The sequence below is a fragment of the Carlito syrichta genome, unplaced genomic scaffold (assembly GCF_000164805.1).
Source record: "Carlito syrichta isolate Samal-C Ts95f unplaced genomic scaffold, Tarsius_syrichta-2.0.1 Scaffold89331, whole genome shotgun sequence".
Taxonomy (NCBI): Eukaryota; Metazoa; Chordata; class Mammalia; order Primates; family Tarsiidae; genus Carlito; species Carlito syrichta.
In genome coordinates, this window is record NW_007033427.1 from 90030 (window position 1) to 107735 (window position 17706).

Genomic DNA, 17706 nt, shown 5'->3' on the forward strand with positions numbered 1-17706 from the left:
TCCAGGCTCAGGCCCACGACCCCGCCTCAGCCCCAGGCTGCCCTTCCCAGGACCCCAGGCGAGGCCGCCCCGCGCTCCTGCCAGGGGGTCCCCAGCCGGACAGGGCCCGGGCTCTGCCGCCAACCGGGCCCTGTTCCACCCCAGACGCTGGGGAGCCCGCCCCCGTCTGGCAAAGCCCCGGCCCCTGAAGTCTCGCCCTTCTGCTGGTGGAACTACGGCCCCTCCATCCTTCTGCGGACAGTCCTAGGAGGCTGGATGACAGGCATCTCTGTCCCCAGCCCCACCGGGCGGTGGCCGGGAAGGGGCGCCGAATGGAGCTGGGGAAGGCCCTGCATCGACCGCCATCCTAAGCGCCCCACCAGTGCCCTTGTCTGTGCCCTCTGGAATTCCCAGTGTGTTCTGTGGGCGCTGCACACGCAGCTCTGGGGAGGTGCATTAGGAACCAGCTCCCTGAAACACCTTAGGAGTTTCTAGAATCCTGGGATGAGAGGATGAAAACGTCTCCTGCGTGAACACAGCCAGGCGGAAGTGAGTGCCGAGCAAGGCAAATAAACCTGTATCCAGCGATCGAGGGGGCACTGGGTGTTGGGGCACCGGGACGAGGCAAGGGTGTGCCCTCGTCCCGGGAGGCCGGGGCCCGTGCCGAGGCTGGGCTTGGCATCTCTGGGCCGGGTGATCTCCACCCACGGGTGGGCGTCGGGACACCCCCTGTGAGCAACACGAGAAACTCCTGCCCCCCTCACCCAGACAGCCTCCAAAGGGTCCACGCCATCAGGGACATGTGCGGCAGCTGCTCTAGCAGCAGGATGCTGTTCCAGAGGCAGCCTCGAGTGCAGTGGGGGTGGTCCAGGATGCCCCAGGAACGCGGGTTCCCGCTGAGCCTGGGCAGGGTGCGCCTGCGATGTGTGTGATCAGGGAGCCAGGGAAGAACCAGTGCAGAAGGCTGGCGTGAGGCTTCGGGCCACAAGGGCATTCTTCTTCCAGACGGACCTGGGTGTGCACACACACTCTGGCCCTCCACCCACAAAAAGCCCCCAGTCAAGGTTCTTCAGGCCCGTGGCTGGGCTGCAGAGAAGATCAGTACAACAGATCCGTGATGTCAGTGACGCAGTCTCCAAGGACGGTCTTCTCCCATTCCAACAGCTGATTCACCAAGCCCTGATTTGGACACATGTTGTTTTTGCACTTCTTGACATAGGTCCAGGACCTCTACAAATGCCAAGAGAAAAGGCAGACTTCAGGACTGGTTCTGGGCCCTTTCCGCCTAGACCACAGCCAGCTCAGGAGGGACAGGAGGCACTGGCCCAAGGCCAGAAACGTGACTTAAGGGCTGAAACAGAACAGAGCACCCCAGGGTTAATTAGCTAGAGTCATAGGAGTTGGCTCTGCCTTGGGCAAGCCCTTTTGCACCTCTGCATCTAAATCTGGAGGGAAATAATTCCCACTTCAAACAGCTCCTGGGAAGACTGAGACAACATATATGAAACCCCATGTGGACAGGAAACCACTGTGCCAAGCCTGGCATACAATGTGGCCTCAACAAAGGTTTGCATTGTGACTGGATGAATTAATGGAAAAGAGAAGAGAACTGTGGACACATTCTCTGAAGAAGGAAAGTTGAAGCTGCCTTCTTTTGGCTTCCATCCTCAAGTGCAGAAAGAGTTATTATTACCCAAAGGAAGGTGAGCAGCTGGTCTTATCTGGATTGAGGACAAAGGAAAAGGCGACACGGTTCCTTGACAAACTAGGAATAGAAGGAAACTACCTCGACCTACTAAAGGCCGTATATGGGAAGCCCACAGCAGACATCATGCTCCACGGTGAGACCCTGAAAGTGCTTCCTCCAAGCTCAGGAGCAGAAGTGCCTGCTTTCGTCACTTCTATCTAACACAGTACTAGAAGTCCTAGCCAGAACAATTAGGCAAGAAAAAGAAATAAATGCCATCCAATCCAGGAAAACAGTTTGGCGATTCCTAAAAGATCTAAAAATTGACCTTCCATATGACCCCACCATCCCCCTTCTGGGAATATACCCAGAGGAACTCAAAGCACTCTCTGAAAAACATACCAGCATAGGCATGTTTATTGCAGCGTTGTTCACAAGAGCAAAAACATGGGACCAACTGTGCTGCCCATCAAAAGAGGACTGGATATTTTTTTAAAGTGGTATATATACACAATAGAATATTACACAGCCATAAAGAAGGACAAAATTATGAACTTCGCTACAACTTGGATGGACTTAAAGTCTACAATACTAAGTGATCTATCACAGAAACAAAGAACTGAGTACCACATGTTCTCACTCATAAGCAGACCTTGAACAATTATCAAAATACTATAAAAAAGGGAATGGCAGTAGTGGGAACCTGCCAGTGGGGGGGAAGGACACACCTCATCAACAAGGGTACCTGCATAATGAACATTTATATACCTAACCCTGAATTGTACTCCACATTTTAAAAATAGATTTAAAAAATTTTTAATCTTTAAAAAGAACAAAGTTGGAGGTCTCACACTTCCTGATTTCAAACCTTATTACAAAGCTACAGTAATTGAAACAGTTGGGTACTGCCATGATGACAAATAAATCAATGGAATAGAATAGACAACCCAGAAATAAACCCTTACATGTAGAGTCAAGTGATTTTCAACAGGGTGTCAAGACCATTCAATGGAAGAAAGGACAGTCTTTTCAACAAATGGTGCTGGTAAAACTAAGTATCTACAAGCAAAAGAATGAAATTGGAAACACGAAATCAACAGAGAAAAGTCAATGATACCAAAAGCTGGTTTTTAAAAAAAATCAATAAAATCAATAAACCTGAGCCAGGTTAACTAAGAAAAAGAAGATACAAATTACTGTTATTGGAAGTGAAAGAGGAGACATCACTACAGATCCCATGGACATTAAAAGGTTAATAAAAGAATACTGTGAACAATTCTATGCTCGCAAATTTAATAACACATTCCCGCAAAATTTGGTTGGCCGATTCCTTGAAAGATATAATCTGCTAATACTTACACAAGAAGAAATAGACAATCTAAATATGCCTATATCTATTAAAGAAAATTAATAACCTTCCAAAACAGAAAGCACCCCAGCTCAGATGGGTTCACTAGTGAATGCTACATATAATAAAATATTATTCAGCCTTAAAAAGGAAGGAAATTACATAAGGTACCTAGAGTAGTCAAATTCACAGAGATAGAAAATTTAGTGGCTACCAGGGGCTAATGGGTGGAATCGGGAGTTGTTTAACAGATAAGAGTTTCAGTTTTACAAGATGGAAAGATTTGGGAGACTACTTAACACTACTAAATAATAAATTTAAAAATAGTTTAAGATGGAGCTTGGTGGCTCAGCCTGTAATCCCAGCACTTTGGGAGGCCGAGGCAAGTGAATTGTCTGAGCTCGCGGATTCAAGACCAGCCCGGGCAACTCAATGAGACCTTATCTCTACAATAAATTAAAAAAAAATTAGCCAGGTATGGTAGCATGCACCTGTAGTTCTGGCTGCTTAGAAGGCTGAGGTGGAAGGATCGCCAGAGCCCAGGAGGTCAATGCTGGGGTGGCCGTGAGTGTGCCACTGCACTCCAGTCTGGGCGACAGAGTGAGACTCTAACTCAAAAAATAAAAATAGTTAAGATGATAAATTTTGTTATGTGTATTTTACTACAATTTTTTCTACATGATGTCCGGGCGCAGAGCAGTGCAGTTAAAAAGGTTTGCTAAGACCTGACTGGGTCAGAACAGGCCCTTGAGGAAGAAGCAGAAACCACATTCCCCACCCCTAGCCCACACATCTCCCTTCCAGAGTTGGGATTTTCACAGCCAACACAGCAGGTAGGAAGGACAGGTGCTATCAGCCTCATTCTAGCTACTGAGGGGACAGAAAGGTGAAAGGACATGCCCAGGTCACATGTGGTAGGGGGCACTGCCCAGCCCAGGCCCCATTCTCCAGACTGCAAGGCCAGAGTGCTCCCTGCCACTTTCGGGCCCTATGGAAAGCCAAGACTCTCCAGCCAAGCTGTCTGGCTTTGGGTTCCAGCTTTGCCATTTACAGTTCTAGGGCTGGGACAAATTACCCAGCCTCCTTATGCCTCCCGCAAAATGGGGATAATAGCAGCTATGCCACAGGGTTATTGTGAATATGTTTTTATTATACACAAATACTAAAATGGCCTGGCATGTAGGAAGCACTCGTCAACGTCAGTTACTATAGTATTTTGTGAGTTGTGCTTTTTTTTTTCTCTGAAGGTCTTTAGGGGACAAAGCTACTCCTAGAAGCTTAAAGATACTGAAATTGATTTCTTTCTTTTTTTTTTTTTTCTGAGTTGGAGTCTCACTCTTTCGCTCAGACTGGAGTGCAGTGGCCGCGCCCAGCCACCGCAGCCTCGACCCGCTGGGCTCCAGCGATCCTTCCGCCTCAGCCTTCCGAGTAGCTGGAACTACAGGCACGCGCTACCACGCCCGGCTCATTTTGATTTATTGTAGAGATGAGGTCTCACCGCCCAGGTGGGTCTCGAACCCACGGGCTCAGGCAATCCACTCACCTCAGCCTCCCATAGGCGCGGGATTACAGGCTGAGCCACCGAGCCCGGCTTGAAATAGATTTCTTAAGAGCCTGCTGGCTCCAGAACCCCACACAACCGTGTTCCCAAGCCCAGTGGCTCTGGGCGCCAGCGACTCTGGGCACCAGGTTCTTCCTGCCTCCCTCCCTGACCCCGCCTCCCACCCTTGGCCTTAGCACCTGAGAAGCTAGGCTGGGGCCCAGGAAGCAGTCCGCTGGGCCTGTGAGCCCCGCCCTTCTTTGCCAGTCTTGAGGTTCCTGATCATAACAGCAAAGCTGACAACAGCCAGAGGCATGGCATCCCCAAAGGGTGTATAGGGAGCCTGACTCCCAGGACCCCAGTACCACACAATGGAAAGCAGGAACATCTCCCGCAGAGGAGAGCCCAGGTCAACCAGTGTCAGCCATCCAGGGTACTGCCTGGTAGCAGGAAAAGTTAACTGCCACACGCGGCCCTGTGGGCTGCACCACGTTTTTGGCCAAGGGCTATTTAAATGGCATCTCTAGCCAGAGTGGCCAGGAACAAGTCGGACTTCCCTGCAGATGAGACAAAAATCGCTGCACCAGGAAGAAAACATCAGGGTCTCCTGAGAGCAGGATCACCTGGACCTCAGGCCAAGCACCTGCTACCCACTGACCCATTATGTGACTGGCTTGATTCACTTGGTATAACCATCTCAAGATTCATCCACTGTATGTATATATCATGTTTTACATACCCATTCACTTGTCCACAGACACTGGGTCATTTCTACCTCTTGGCTCTTGTGAGTAATGCTGCCATGAACGTAAGTGTGCAGATATCTGTTCAAGTCCGTGTCCACTTATTTGGGGCAAGCCCAGAAAGATGAGCTGTGCATCTCCCTGAAGGGCCAATAAAGCTTGAGTTGCCAAGCCTGCATGCACCCCAGCACCTTGAGGACCTGGGCCTGGCTGCTGGGGAGCTTAGAGGAGCTAAATGAGAGGCAGGCCCTCCTCACTTCGCTCTTGCCCCAGTCAGCCCTGGCAAGCAGTCTGTGACCTCTGCTTCGATGTGGTCAGAGAAAGGACTGTGGTTTGCTTGAAGAGCTAGAAAGCACATTAAATGTCAGAGTTGGAGGGCTCTGAAGACCTTTCTGTGCCCATCCTTCTCTGTGGAAACCAGGGATGACAGCAAGGCCCCAGAATGGCAGTACATGCAGGGCCTGGTGAAGGTCACTGGATTGGCCCCTTTCAAATTCCAGGGGGCTCAAGTCTTGGAACTCCCCAAGGACTCCGCAGGTGGGTGAGCTCTGCCTTTAGCCAGCTGGGGAGGGAGCCAGCTCATGTTCTACCAGCTCACAAGGCAGCACAGAGGCCCCTCCAAGGAGAGATTCCGAGGAAGGGGGCTCGAGAGTCATGTCTGCACAGTTCTCCCTCCCAAGCTTTATCAGTAACGTCACTCCCCCTCCCCAGTACATGCCAAAATATTCCTCAGGCAATGACCCCAGCAATGACCTGAAAATTCACCTTGGATGGGAAGAAAGAACAGAGATCCAGGCCTCACATCTTCAGACTTCAGGCCCTCAGAGTTTGCATCAGACCCTTTTTAATTGTGGCAAAGTATACATAACATGATATTTACCACTTAGCCATTTTAAACGTATAGTTCAGTGGCATTAAGCACATTAGTATTGCTGCACAATCATCACCACCATCCATCTCCGGAACTTTTGCATCTTCCCGCATTGAAACTGTCCCCATTAAATACTAACCCCCATTCCCCTCTTCCCCAGACTCTGGCACCCACCATTCTTTTTGTCTCTGTGAGTTTAATACTGTAGGTCCCTCATATGAATGGAATTATACAATATATGTCCTTCTGTGACTGGTTTGTTTCCCTTAGTATTACCACCTCAAGTTCATTCACATTGAAGCATGTGTCAGAATGTCTTCCTTTTTAAGGCTGAACAATTCCGCTGTATGCACATATCATGTTTTACGTATTCATTCACTTGTCCACAGACACTGGGTCATTTCTACCTTTTGGCTGTTGTGAGTGATGTTGCCATGAACATGAGTGTGCAAATATCTGTTCAAGTCCCGGCTTCCACTTATTTTGGACGTATACCCAGAAGTAGAATTGCTAGATACCCAAGGCTCTTTCTAGCCTGCGACTTCACCCCAAAAGAGTACACTGGGGCAACATCTAAAAACACTGAGCAATGGGCTCTGACCATGGTTATTCCTTGTCCTTCCCCTTCCTTCAAACACACCCCTGGGCAAATGTGGGGACTTTGCAGGTCCTACCCAAGCCTTCTGAGACCTTGAACACGCTGTGACTGGTGGCCCCCGAGGAAGCACTGCCTGGGAGCTGGAAGCCCTGAGTTTCACCCGGGTTTGCCGTGATGGCTCCCTGCTTCCCTTCCATCTCTGGACCCTGTGCTCAAGGTAAAGGGAAATCCTTGGAGCTGGGGGCTGCTGAAGCCCTGCATGTGCTGCAATTCTGGAATATCAAGCAGTTCTCCTTGGGCAACCCCAAACAAATGCTGGTGGACAGACTGACAGCAGTGGGGGCCACATGGATAGTATTGCAGCCTGCAGCCTGGTGTCACCTGAGTCCCTGGGCCAGCCCTGTGTGCCTCAAGCCTGCAACACTGGGAACTAGACCTTGGGCATCGTGGGCTAGGTAATGCCCCAGACTTGGAGCTCTCCTCCCTGACCCCTTCCCTTACCTCCCCCAATTAAGGTCCCAAAGCAGTGCTGGGGCTCTGTTCCTCCAAGATCCAGCTCTGATCCCACCTCCTTGGAGTAGCTATGGTCCAAGCCTTGCCCAGGGAATGCGTACCTTCAAGGTCTGCTCATAATAGTGCATGAGGTAGGCCACGACGGCCGCACAGCTGCGACTGATACCGCGAGTGGAAAAGATCAGAATGACAGAGCCAAGCTCAAGGTGAATTTCTGCAAAAAGAAGAGAGGGTGGGGGGAATCATTCATGGCTCTCCTTCCTGCAGGCCTGGGTTGCTGTTAGACACTGACTTCAGTGGGCCTGTGGCCCAAGGGTAAGTTCAGATCCAGCATGCATGCCCTAGGCGAGTCACATGACTTCTCCAGGACACTGTTTCACTGTCTGGCAAATGAGAGATTCTTAGACCTGGCTGGAAGTTCGAGAGACTCATGCCAGCACTTTCAGCCTGGACTTTTCCTGGCCTCTAGGCTTCCAGTTCAGGAAGCTTGCCTCCAATTTGCCTCTCAGGGATGACAGGATCATTCCCCAAGAACACTCAGGTGCAGATAGAGGCAGTGTAGCCTGGTTGCAAATCCTGGCCCTGCCACTCACTGGTTGCGGGGCTTGGGCAAATTACTTTAAGCCACCGCTTTCTCATCTGGAAAATGGGATAGCAGTATACCACTTACCCCATAGGGCCTGGTTTTGTTCTCTGCTTAGCCAAGTGCCTGACACGGAAATATCAGCATCATCACATAATCCCTGAGGCCATGAGTCTCATCCACTGGGGGTAGGGAAGGAAATCTAAGCCGGCAGGCTGGGCTGGTCTGGTAACCCTTAAGAACCAACAATAAATACCCAGTGCGAAATCACAGACTGTTAGAGCAGGAGGAGGACCCAGAGGTGATCAAGGCCAATTGCCTCATCATACAGGGAAGAAAACTGAGGCGCCGATCAATCAAGGGCTGGCCCAGAGTTCCCCAGTGAGGCGAAGCTGGAGAGGGGCCCTCTGGGCCGCAAGGCTCTGATGTCTCACAGTGGAACACATGGGAAGTCTCGGTCTCAGATCCCAGCCAAGCAACGGCTGTCACCTCCTGGACAAACAAGGCAGGCCTGGGCCAAGACGCCATGCCCCGGTCCCTCGGCAGCCCCTCGGGCTGGGGCTGTGCAGATGCCCGGCAGGCTCACAGAGTGCGGCCTCCCACCTGACTCCGCCGTGCTCTCTTTGGGGCGGGGGTCTTGCTCTCCTTAGGCAGTCCTGAGTCCTGGCAATGACTGCCAACTCCAGCCCCACAAGTTCAAGAACTGGGGGGCATCACTCATGCCTGGGGGGAGGGCAGAGGGGGACTGGGTGCACACATGGAGAATCGTGGGAGTCAGAGCCAAAAGGGCTTTGGAGTCTTCTACCCCCCCCCACCCTGCTGGTCGGGGCTGGGGGCTGGGATGGAGTGAGGGGCACCTCTGGTCCCCAGAGCCCAGCCAGAAGCAGGCCTCCGTGAGCGTGTGCACCCCTGATTAGCCAGCATCCTCATTTCACAACAGGCCCACAAGGCACAGCCATCTAGCTGGGCCAGAACACAGAACGCTCAGCCCACTATCTGGTACTTTTCTTGGGTCCCGTGCCCCAAGGTAAACATCATGGTTGCTCATGTCACTGAGGGCTCCTGAGAAGCCAGACCTATCCTGGGGCTCGTCCACACTGGCCAGGTATGTGTTGGGCTCGGAGCATGCGTGATCCCCATCAGGAACTGGCATGGAGAGGAGGTGCCATGGCCCTTCTGCTTTCTAGACACAGGCCGGTTGCTACTGGTCAGGGAACGCTCCTTACCTATGAAGTGACAGAGGTGGCGTAAGTAGGGAGAAATTTTGGCTTCTGGGGAATCTTCTATCGGGATGTGCAGAAGCTTGTCTGGGTCACCTGCAAAACTAAACAGAAGGACATTTGGGTAACTGGGCAGACGCGCACAGTCACACTGTCGTGTCCCTTGTCCACAGAGGCGGGACCACAGGGAAGAATGCTAGGCTAGCACCAAGAAGGGTAACGTGCACAAGTAACTGAACCATTCTCAGGGAAAAAGCAACTATCTCCAAAGGGTATGTACAGACCGAGGGAAGTGATCTATGTAAAGCGTTTAGCAGTTTGTTCGATAGATAGGACGATACATGTGGCAGTGTTATTACTGTTAACCAAAAACATGATACTTTCCTAGAATATGGTCTAGATAATCACACGAGGGTGGGAAAGCATATTTGATGACCTTGGAGAACGAGCTCGCTATGTCAAATGGGGAGAGCAAAAGCGATGGAGACGGTGGGGTGCTGTTGTAGATGGAACGATCAGGGAAGGATTTCTTGAAGAGCAGGGTCTACAGGAGGTGAGGGAACAAGCCAGGCGGCTATCTGGGGGGACAGCGTTCCAGGCAAAGGAGAACGCAAGTGCAAAGGTTCTGAGAGCCTGTGTGTTTAGCGTATTTCAGAAACAACAGGGAGGTCAGAATGGCCAGTGCTCTACGAGCAAGGGGAAGAGAAGAGCACAATGAGATGTAGGGCGTGGTTAATGAGAGGGTGCCTGCAAGGAGCTTGGCATAAGGTCTGGCATGCAGCCAACACTTGATAAATGTTATTTATGGAGACTGTGGTCTACTGGTGACATTCAGCCACACGCAGATCACTGCGGCATGCAGAAAGTTGCAGTAGATGAGAAAACAAAAACAGGCTGGTTTGTTTTCTCACGAGCACTTGCTGTGACAAATACAAGCATGAGTCTCCCATCCATCACTCCAACCCCACCCATCCATCTATCCGTCCATCCCTCTGTCCATCCCCATCCGTCTTCCATCTTTTCAGGCAGTCACTCAACGTCTCTGGTGTGCCAGACCTTGGGCTGGACCCTAGTGGACACAAGATGAATCATAGAAGGCTCCTCCCAAGCTTCTAGGAGGTTCCCAGTCTGACACATAGACAAATGCCCATGGTCCAATTGGCTAGAGGTTGGGATAAAAACCTACACACAATACTGGGGAGGAGCTGGGGAAAGTTCCACAATGAAGAAAGCACATGGAAGGAGGAGGTTGAAGGATACATGGCCAATATATAAAAATCAATTGGATTTCTAGCAACAGACAATCACAACTTGAAATTTTGCAGAAAACTATAACTACATCAAAAAAGGCAAAATATTCCTAGGAAGAAATCTGACACAAGATGTGCAAGATCTACTCATCTACTGTACACTGAAAACTAGAAAACATTGCTAAGAGAAATCAAAGACTGAAGGGAGCGATAGATCATAAACATTAATTGGGAGACTGAACATTGTTAAGATCTCAAGTCTCCCCAACTGACCTATCGATTCAACTCAGCCCCAATCAAGATTCCATCAGGCTTCTTTGTAGAAACTCTAGAGCCGATTCTAAAATTTATCTGGAAATGCAAAGGAAACAACTTTAGAAAAGAACAAGAAAAGTACCTGGTTTCAAGATTTATTATAAACTTACAGTAGTCAAAATGTGGAACTGGTGTCAAGACAAAGATCATAGAAAAGAATAAAGAATCTAGATATAGCCCCTTATACACAGTCAATTATCTTTTCAGCAAATGTTGCTGGAACAGTTGGCTATCCATATGCAAAACACTGAGCTTTGTTCCAGATCTGATACCACATACAAAACTATTTCAAAATGGATCACAAAGCATAAAAGTTAAAATTATCAATTTTTGCCAGGTGCAGTGGCTCATGCCTATATTCCCAGCACTTTGGGAAGCTGAGGTAAGAGGATTGCCAGAGCCCAGGGGTTCAAGACCAGCCTGGACAACTTGGCAAGACTTCATCTCTACAATAAATCAAAAAATTAGCCAGCCATGGTGCTGCATGCCTGTAGTTCCAGCTACTTGGAAGGCTGAGGTGGAAGGATTGCCTGAGTACAGCAGGTCAAAGCTGTGGTGGCTGGTGAGCGTGTCACTGCCCTCCAGCCTGGGTGACAGAGTAAGACTCAAACTCAAAAATATATATATGTAAATTTTTAGAAGAAAATGCTTGTCAAAATTCAAGTGTCTATACATGCATGAGTCTATGTTTGGACCCTATTCTGCTCCATTGTTTTATTTTTCTACCCTTGTACCAACATCACAATGCTTTACTTGCTGTAATTTTATTAAGTCTTGATATCTGGTAAAGCAAGTCTTCCTATTTGGTTTTCTTTGATATTCAGCTATTTTTTACTCTTTGTGTTTCCATATATGTTTTAGAATTACTATATAAATTTTCACAAACCTACTGGAACTTTATTGGCATCACACTGAATCTATAGACCAATTAGGCAAGAAATGACATCTTTACAAAATTGATTCTTCTAATCTAATCCATAACCATAGTATATCTCTCTACTTAGTCAGGCACTCTTTAATTACTCATACTAATGCTTTTTAATTTTCTGTGGAAAGATCTTACATATCTTTCATTACATACATTAATGTTTTCATAAATTGTATCTTTTAAAAATTTTATTTTCTGTTTCTCACTGGTATTGAGAAAAACAGATGATACTTGTATATAGCATTGATCTTGTATCCCGAAACCTTATTTACTAAGTTATTAATTTATATGCAGGTTGTTTTGGCTTTTCTGTGCATACAATTATACTGTCTGTACATATTGAAAGTTTTATTTTTTCCTTTTTGCTTCTGTTTTATTTATTTTTCTTGCCATATGTTACCAACTAAGGCCTCTAGTATAACGTTAAACAGGGATGGTGACAGTGGTGTCTTTGTCTTGTTCCTAATCTCATGGAAAAAGCATTCATCATTTCACCACATTAAGTGTAATGTTTGCTATAAAGATTTTTGTAGATTGTTTTCTTATTAGCTCAAGGAAGTTCCATTCTATTCCCAGTTTGCTAAGAGCTTTTTTTAAATGTCATGAATGTATAGTGAAAATTATCACGTTTTCACTACATCTATTGAGATAATCCTACTTTTTCCTCTATGTTATTGATATGGTAAATTACATGGGTTGATTTTTATCATTGTAATGAGCTCAATTTAGTCATCACATATTATTCTTTTTATATATCACTGTATTCAGTGTGCTAATAGTTTGTTTAGGATATTTACATCTATGTTCATGAAGAAAACTAGTCTAATTTTGCTACATTATAATGTCTTTTAAAGTTATTAAACTGGGCTCGGTGGCTCAGCCTGTAATCCCGCACCTTGGGAGGCTGAGGTGAGTGGATTGCCTGAGCCCGCGGGTTCAAGACCCGTCTGGGCAACTTGGTGAGACCTCATCTCTACAATAAATCAAAAAATTAGCCGGGCGTGGTAGCACACGCCTGTAGTTCCGGCTACTCGGAAGGCTGAGGCGGAAGGATCACCGGAGCCCAGAAGGTCGAGGCTGCGGTGGCCGGGAGCGACCACTGCACTCCAGTCTGGGCAACAGAGTGAGACTCCAACTCAAAAAAGAAAAAAAAAGTTAGTAAATCATGATTATACCGGTCTCATAAAACAAGCTGATAATTATTCCTCTTTATTATTCTTTAAAAAGAAAAAATGACATTAACTAATTAACATTGGCTTATTTCCTCCTTAAATATTAGGTAAAATTCATCACTGAAGCTATATAGACCTGGAGATTTCTCTATGGAATATTTATTAGTTGATACAAGTTAATTCTATATTTTGCCCAATATCAGTTTTGATAGGTATTATTTTTTAAATTTATTCATCTAAATTTTCATATTTGTCATGATAAAATTTTTATAATACTATCCCTCTTATAATTTTTTAATATCTGTAGAACATGTAGAGCCCTCTTTTACATACGAATATTTGTGCCATCTGTTTTGTTTTGTTTTGTTTTTTTGAGACGGGGTTTCACTCTGTCATCCAGGCTGGAGTGCAGTGGCAAAATCATGGCTCACTGCAGCTTCAAACCCCTGGCTTCAAGTGATCCTCCTGCCTCAGCCTTCTAAGTAGCTGAAACTACAGGTGCATGCCACAGTGCCTAGATAATTTTTCTCTTTTTGTAGAGACAGGGTCTCGCTTTGTTGCCCAGGCTATTTTCAAACTCCTGGCCTCAAGCATTCCTCCTGCCTCAACCTCTCAAAGTGCTGGGATTACAGGCATGAGCCACTACAACCAGCTCTTTTTTTCTTTGACAAGGATTTATCAATTTTATTAGTTTTTAAAAACTATTTTGATAGTCTTGTTTCTCTCTATTTTATGGTTTCTATATTAATAATCTGTTTTTATTATTTCTTTCTCCTTTATTGGAGATTAATTTTCTGTTCCTTTGATAATTTCTTGAGGTTAATACTTTGGTTGAGTTTTAGACTTTCTTCTTTTTTAATAGCTGCAGGTAAGGCTACAAATTCCCCTCTAAGCACAGTTCAGCTACATTCCACAAGTTTCAATATGTTGTATTTTCATTATCATGTAGTTGAAAAGTATTTTGTAATTTCTATTGTGAATTATGCTTTGATCCAAGCGCTATTCAGAAATTTATTTCTTAATTTATAAATTTCTAGGAATTTTCTAACAATAATTTTTAATATTGCCTTTGACATTAATTCCACAGTGGTTGAAAGTCCCCTGCATATTATTTCTAGCTCTTGAAATCTAATGAGTCTTGCTTTGTGGACCAGCATAGTGTCAACTCTATGTAAATTTAAAATGTAAGTATGGACTCAGCAGCTGCAGGGTGCCATTTTTCTGCATCTATTTTGAGGATAATTTTTCTATTCTAGTCTTTTAATATGGAGAATTTCACTAATTAGTTTTCTGATGTTAAGCCAACCTTGCATTCTTGGAACAAATATATGTGATCATGCAATATTTTCCTTTTTATATAACTTAGGGTTCAATTTGTCAAAATTTTGTTTAGAATTTTTGTACCTATGTTCATAAAATATCAGACTGTGGTTTTCCTTTCTTGAAAAGTGTTGTCAGATTTGGGTATCAGAGTAATAATGACCTCTTGAAGGAATTGGAAAGGGTTCTTGCTTCTTTTATTTTCTGGAAGAGTTTGTATAGAATTGGCATTATTTCACCTGTGAAGCCATATGGGCTACAAAATTTTCTTTGTACAAAGTTTTTAAACTATGAATTCAATTTATCTAATAGATATAGGGCTATTCATATTATCTACTTATTATTGAGTGAGCTTTAGTAGCATGAGTCTTTCAAGGAATTACTTCATTTAATCTAAATTTTCAAATGTATTAGCATAAAGTTACTCATTGTATTTCCTAATTACTTATTCATTCATTTTTAAGAGACGGGGTTTCACTATGTTGCCCAGGTTGGACTTGAAGTCCTGGGCTCAAGTGATCCTCCTGCCTCAGCCTCCTGAGTAGCTAGCACTACAGGAATGTGCCACTGTGCCTTGTTTATTTATTTTTAATTTAAAAAACTTTTTTTGAGTCAGAATCTCACTCTGCCACCCAAGCTGGAGTGCAGTGGCACAATCATGGCTCACCACAGCCTCAACCTCCTGGGCTCAGGCAATTCTTCCACTTCAGCCTCCCAAGTAGCTGGGACTACAGGCATGCACCAACATGTCTGCCTAATTTTTTTTTAATTTTTTGTAGTGAGGCGGTCTCGTTATATTGCCCAGGCTGGTTTTGAACTCCTGGGCTTAGGCAATCCTCCTGCCTTGGCCTTCCAAAGTACTGGGAATACAGGCATGAGCCATTGTGTCCAGCCTATTTTTAATTAAAATTTGTATTGAGATCACTGTAGCTTCACATGTAAGTATAAGAAATAATAGAAGGAGCACTTGTACCCTTTGCCCAGTTTCCCCAATGGTAATAGTTTGCAAAACTATAGGATAATATCACAATCAGGGCATTGACATTAATATGATCTATCAAACTTATTTCGATTTCTCCAGTTTTACTTATATTAATGTGTGTGATCTGTCTATAGTAAGTTCTATACAATTTTGTCACTTGTGTAGGTTCCTGGAGCCACCATCACTCAAGTAACTGAATAATTCTACACCAAAGGTTCCTCACATTGTCCTGTTATAACCATACCTACCTCCTTCACTTGACCTCCTCTCCTAATCCACTAACCTGTCTTCTATACCTAAAATTTTGACATATCAAAAATGCTATACAAAATGGAATCATACAGTATATAATCTTTTGTGATTGGTCTTTTTTTCTTTTCTTTTTTTTTTTTTTTTTGAGTCAGAGTCTCATTCTGTCACCCAGGCTGGAGTGCAGTGGCATGCTCACGGCCACCGCAGCCTCAACCTGCTGGGCTCAGGTGATCCTTCCACCTCAGCCTCCCAAGTATCTGAAACCACAGACATATGCCACCATGCTCGGCTAATTTTTTGGTTTATTGTAGAGACGAGGTATCACCAAGTTGCCCAGGCTGGTCTCGAACTCCTGGACTCAGGCAATTCTCTTGCCTCCACCTCCCTAAGTGCTGGGATGACAGGCATGAACCAGCGCGCCCGGTCTTTTTTTCTTAGTATTAACTTTCTGGAGATCTAATATCAATAGTTTGTGCCTTTTAATTGGGGAATTATTATTCATTCCACAGTATGCACATACAATTGTTTGTCTAACTTTTCACTAGTTGGACAGCTACTGTGAACTTTCATGCACAGATTTTGGTATGAATTTAAGTATTCATTTCTATAAGGACCCAGAAAATGCCTTTTAGTATCTGTAGGATCTATGATGATGAGTACCCTTTTTTATGCCAAATATTGATAATTTTCTTTTTCTATCTCTTTTCCGATCAGTTTGTTAGAGGTTTATCAATTTTATTAATCTTTTCAGAGAAGCAGCTTTTGGTTTCACTGATTTTTGCAATTGTCTTCTTTTTCATTTATTTCTACTCTTCTTTCTTTCTTTCTACTAATTTTTTAAGTTTTTTAAGGTAGAAGCATATGCCCTTGATTTGAGATTCTTCTTTTCTAATATAGACATTTAGGCTATAAATTCTCCCCTTATGCACTGCTTTAGCTACATTCATAAATTTCGATGTGTGGTGTTTTGTTTTGTTTTTTTCATTCCATTAAAAATACTTTCTAGCCGGGCACAGTGGCTTACGCCTGTAATCCCAGCACTTTGGGAAGTGGAGGCGAGAGGACTGCCTGAGCCCGCAGGTTCAAGACCAGACTGGGTAACACGGTAGACCTGGTCTCTACAATAAATTTTTAAAAATTAGCTAGGTATGGTGGCACATGCCTATAGTTCCAGCTAATGGAAGGTTGAGGTGGAAGGATCACCTGAGCCCAGCAGGTCAAGGCTGTGGTGGCCATGAGCATGCTACTGCACTCAAGCCTGGGCAACAGAGTAAGACTCTGACTCAAAAACAAAACAAAAACACTTTCTAATTTCCCTTTTGATTTTTTTTTTGACCCACAGACTTTAGTTTCCAAACATCTGGGATTTTCCCAGATATCTTTCTGCTATTGATTTCTAATTTAATTCCATTATGGTCAGAGAATATAATTTTTATAACTTGAATCCTTTTAGATTTATTGATACTTGTTTTATAGCTCAGAATAGTCTATCTTGTCAAAAAATTCCCTGTCCTCTCTAGAAGAATATTGTAGAACACATTCAAAGAAGACTAGAAGAACATTACTGCTATTGCACGGAGTGTTCTATAATTATCAATTAGGCAAAGGTGAATAATAATATTTTTATAATCTTTAAAATTATAACCTAGCTTCTGTCTACTTATACCATCAATTATTGAAAGGGATGTTGACATTTCTGTGGAAATAGCAAAATTATGGATTTCTCTATTTCTCCTTTCAGTTTTAACAGTGTTTATTTCATATACATTAAGGTCCTGTATTAGATTCATATACACTTAAGACTAGTATGTCCTCTAGAACCTAGAGTCTAGATTAACTGACCATTTTCTCATAATGAAATGACTCCCTTTATCTCTGGTAGTATTCTTTGCTGTGAAGTCTAATTTATCTGATAACAATATGACTACTCCAGAGGGTTTTTTAAATTGTCTTAATCTAGAATATCTTTTTCCAACCTTTTATTTTTAACTTATCTTTATTTCTAAAGTTCATCTGTTATAGGCAGCCTACAACCTTTCATTTTAATTGGCATATTTAGACTATTTGTTAACATGATTATAGATATGACTGAGTTTAAATATATTGTCTTGCTATTTGTTTCCTACTGGTCTTCTCTCTTCTGTGTTCCCATTTTTCTCATTTGCTCTCTTCTTTTAGATTATTTTTTATGATTCCATTTTACCTCCTTTGTTGCTCAATTATATCTTTTTATTTTTGTTTTGTTTTTCAGCAGTTGCTTTAGAGTTTACAGAACACATCTTTAAATAATCACAGTTTGTCTTGAAGTAATATATACCACACTTCATGTAAATATCATAAGACCTCTACAAGTGTATATGTCTAGTTCCTCTTTTCCTGCCTTTGTAAATTGTGGGCATAAACAC

General features: G+C 44.5%; 1 protein-coding gene across 1 annotated transcript in view; it reads right to left on the minus strand.

Moving 5' to 3' along the window:
* Positions 1 to 949: 949 nt before the first annotated feature.
* The window catches only part of STYXL1 (serine/threonine/tyrosine interacting like 1), a 67268-nt gene continuing 50511 nt past the window's right edge, over positions 950 to 17706 (minus strand). The window contains exons 7-9 of the mRNA XM_008058038.2: positions 9089 to 9186; positions 7381 to 7493; positions 950 to 1209 (exon numbers count right to left, since the gene is read on the minus strand). Of these exons, the coding sequence (XP_008056229.1) occupies positions 1078 to 1209; positions 7381 to 7493; positions 9089 to 9186 (343 nt within the window). The 3' untranslated portion in view covers positions 950 to 1077. The remainder of the gene's footprint in view (positions 1210 to 7380; positions 7494 to 9088; positions 9187 to 17706) is intronic.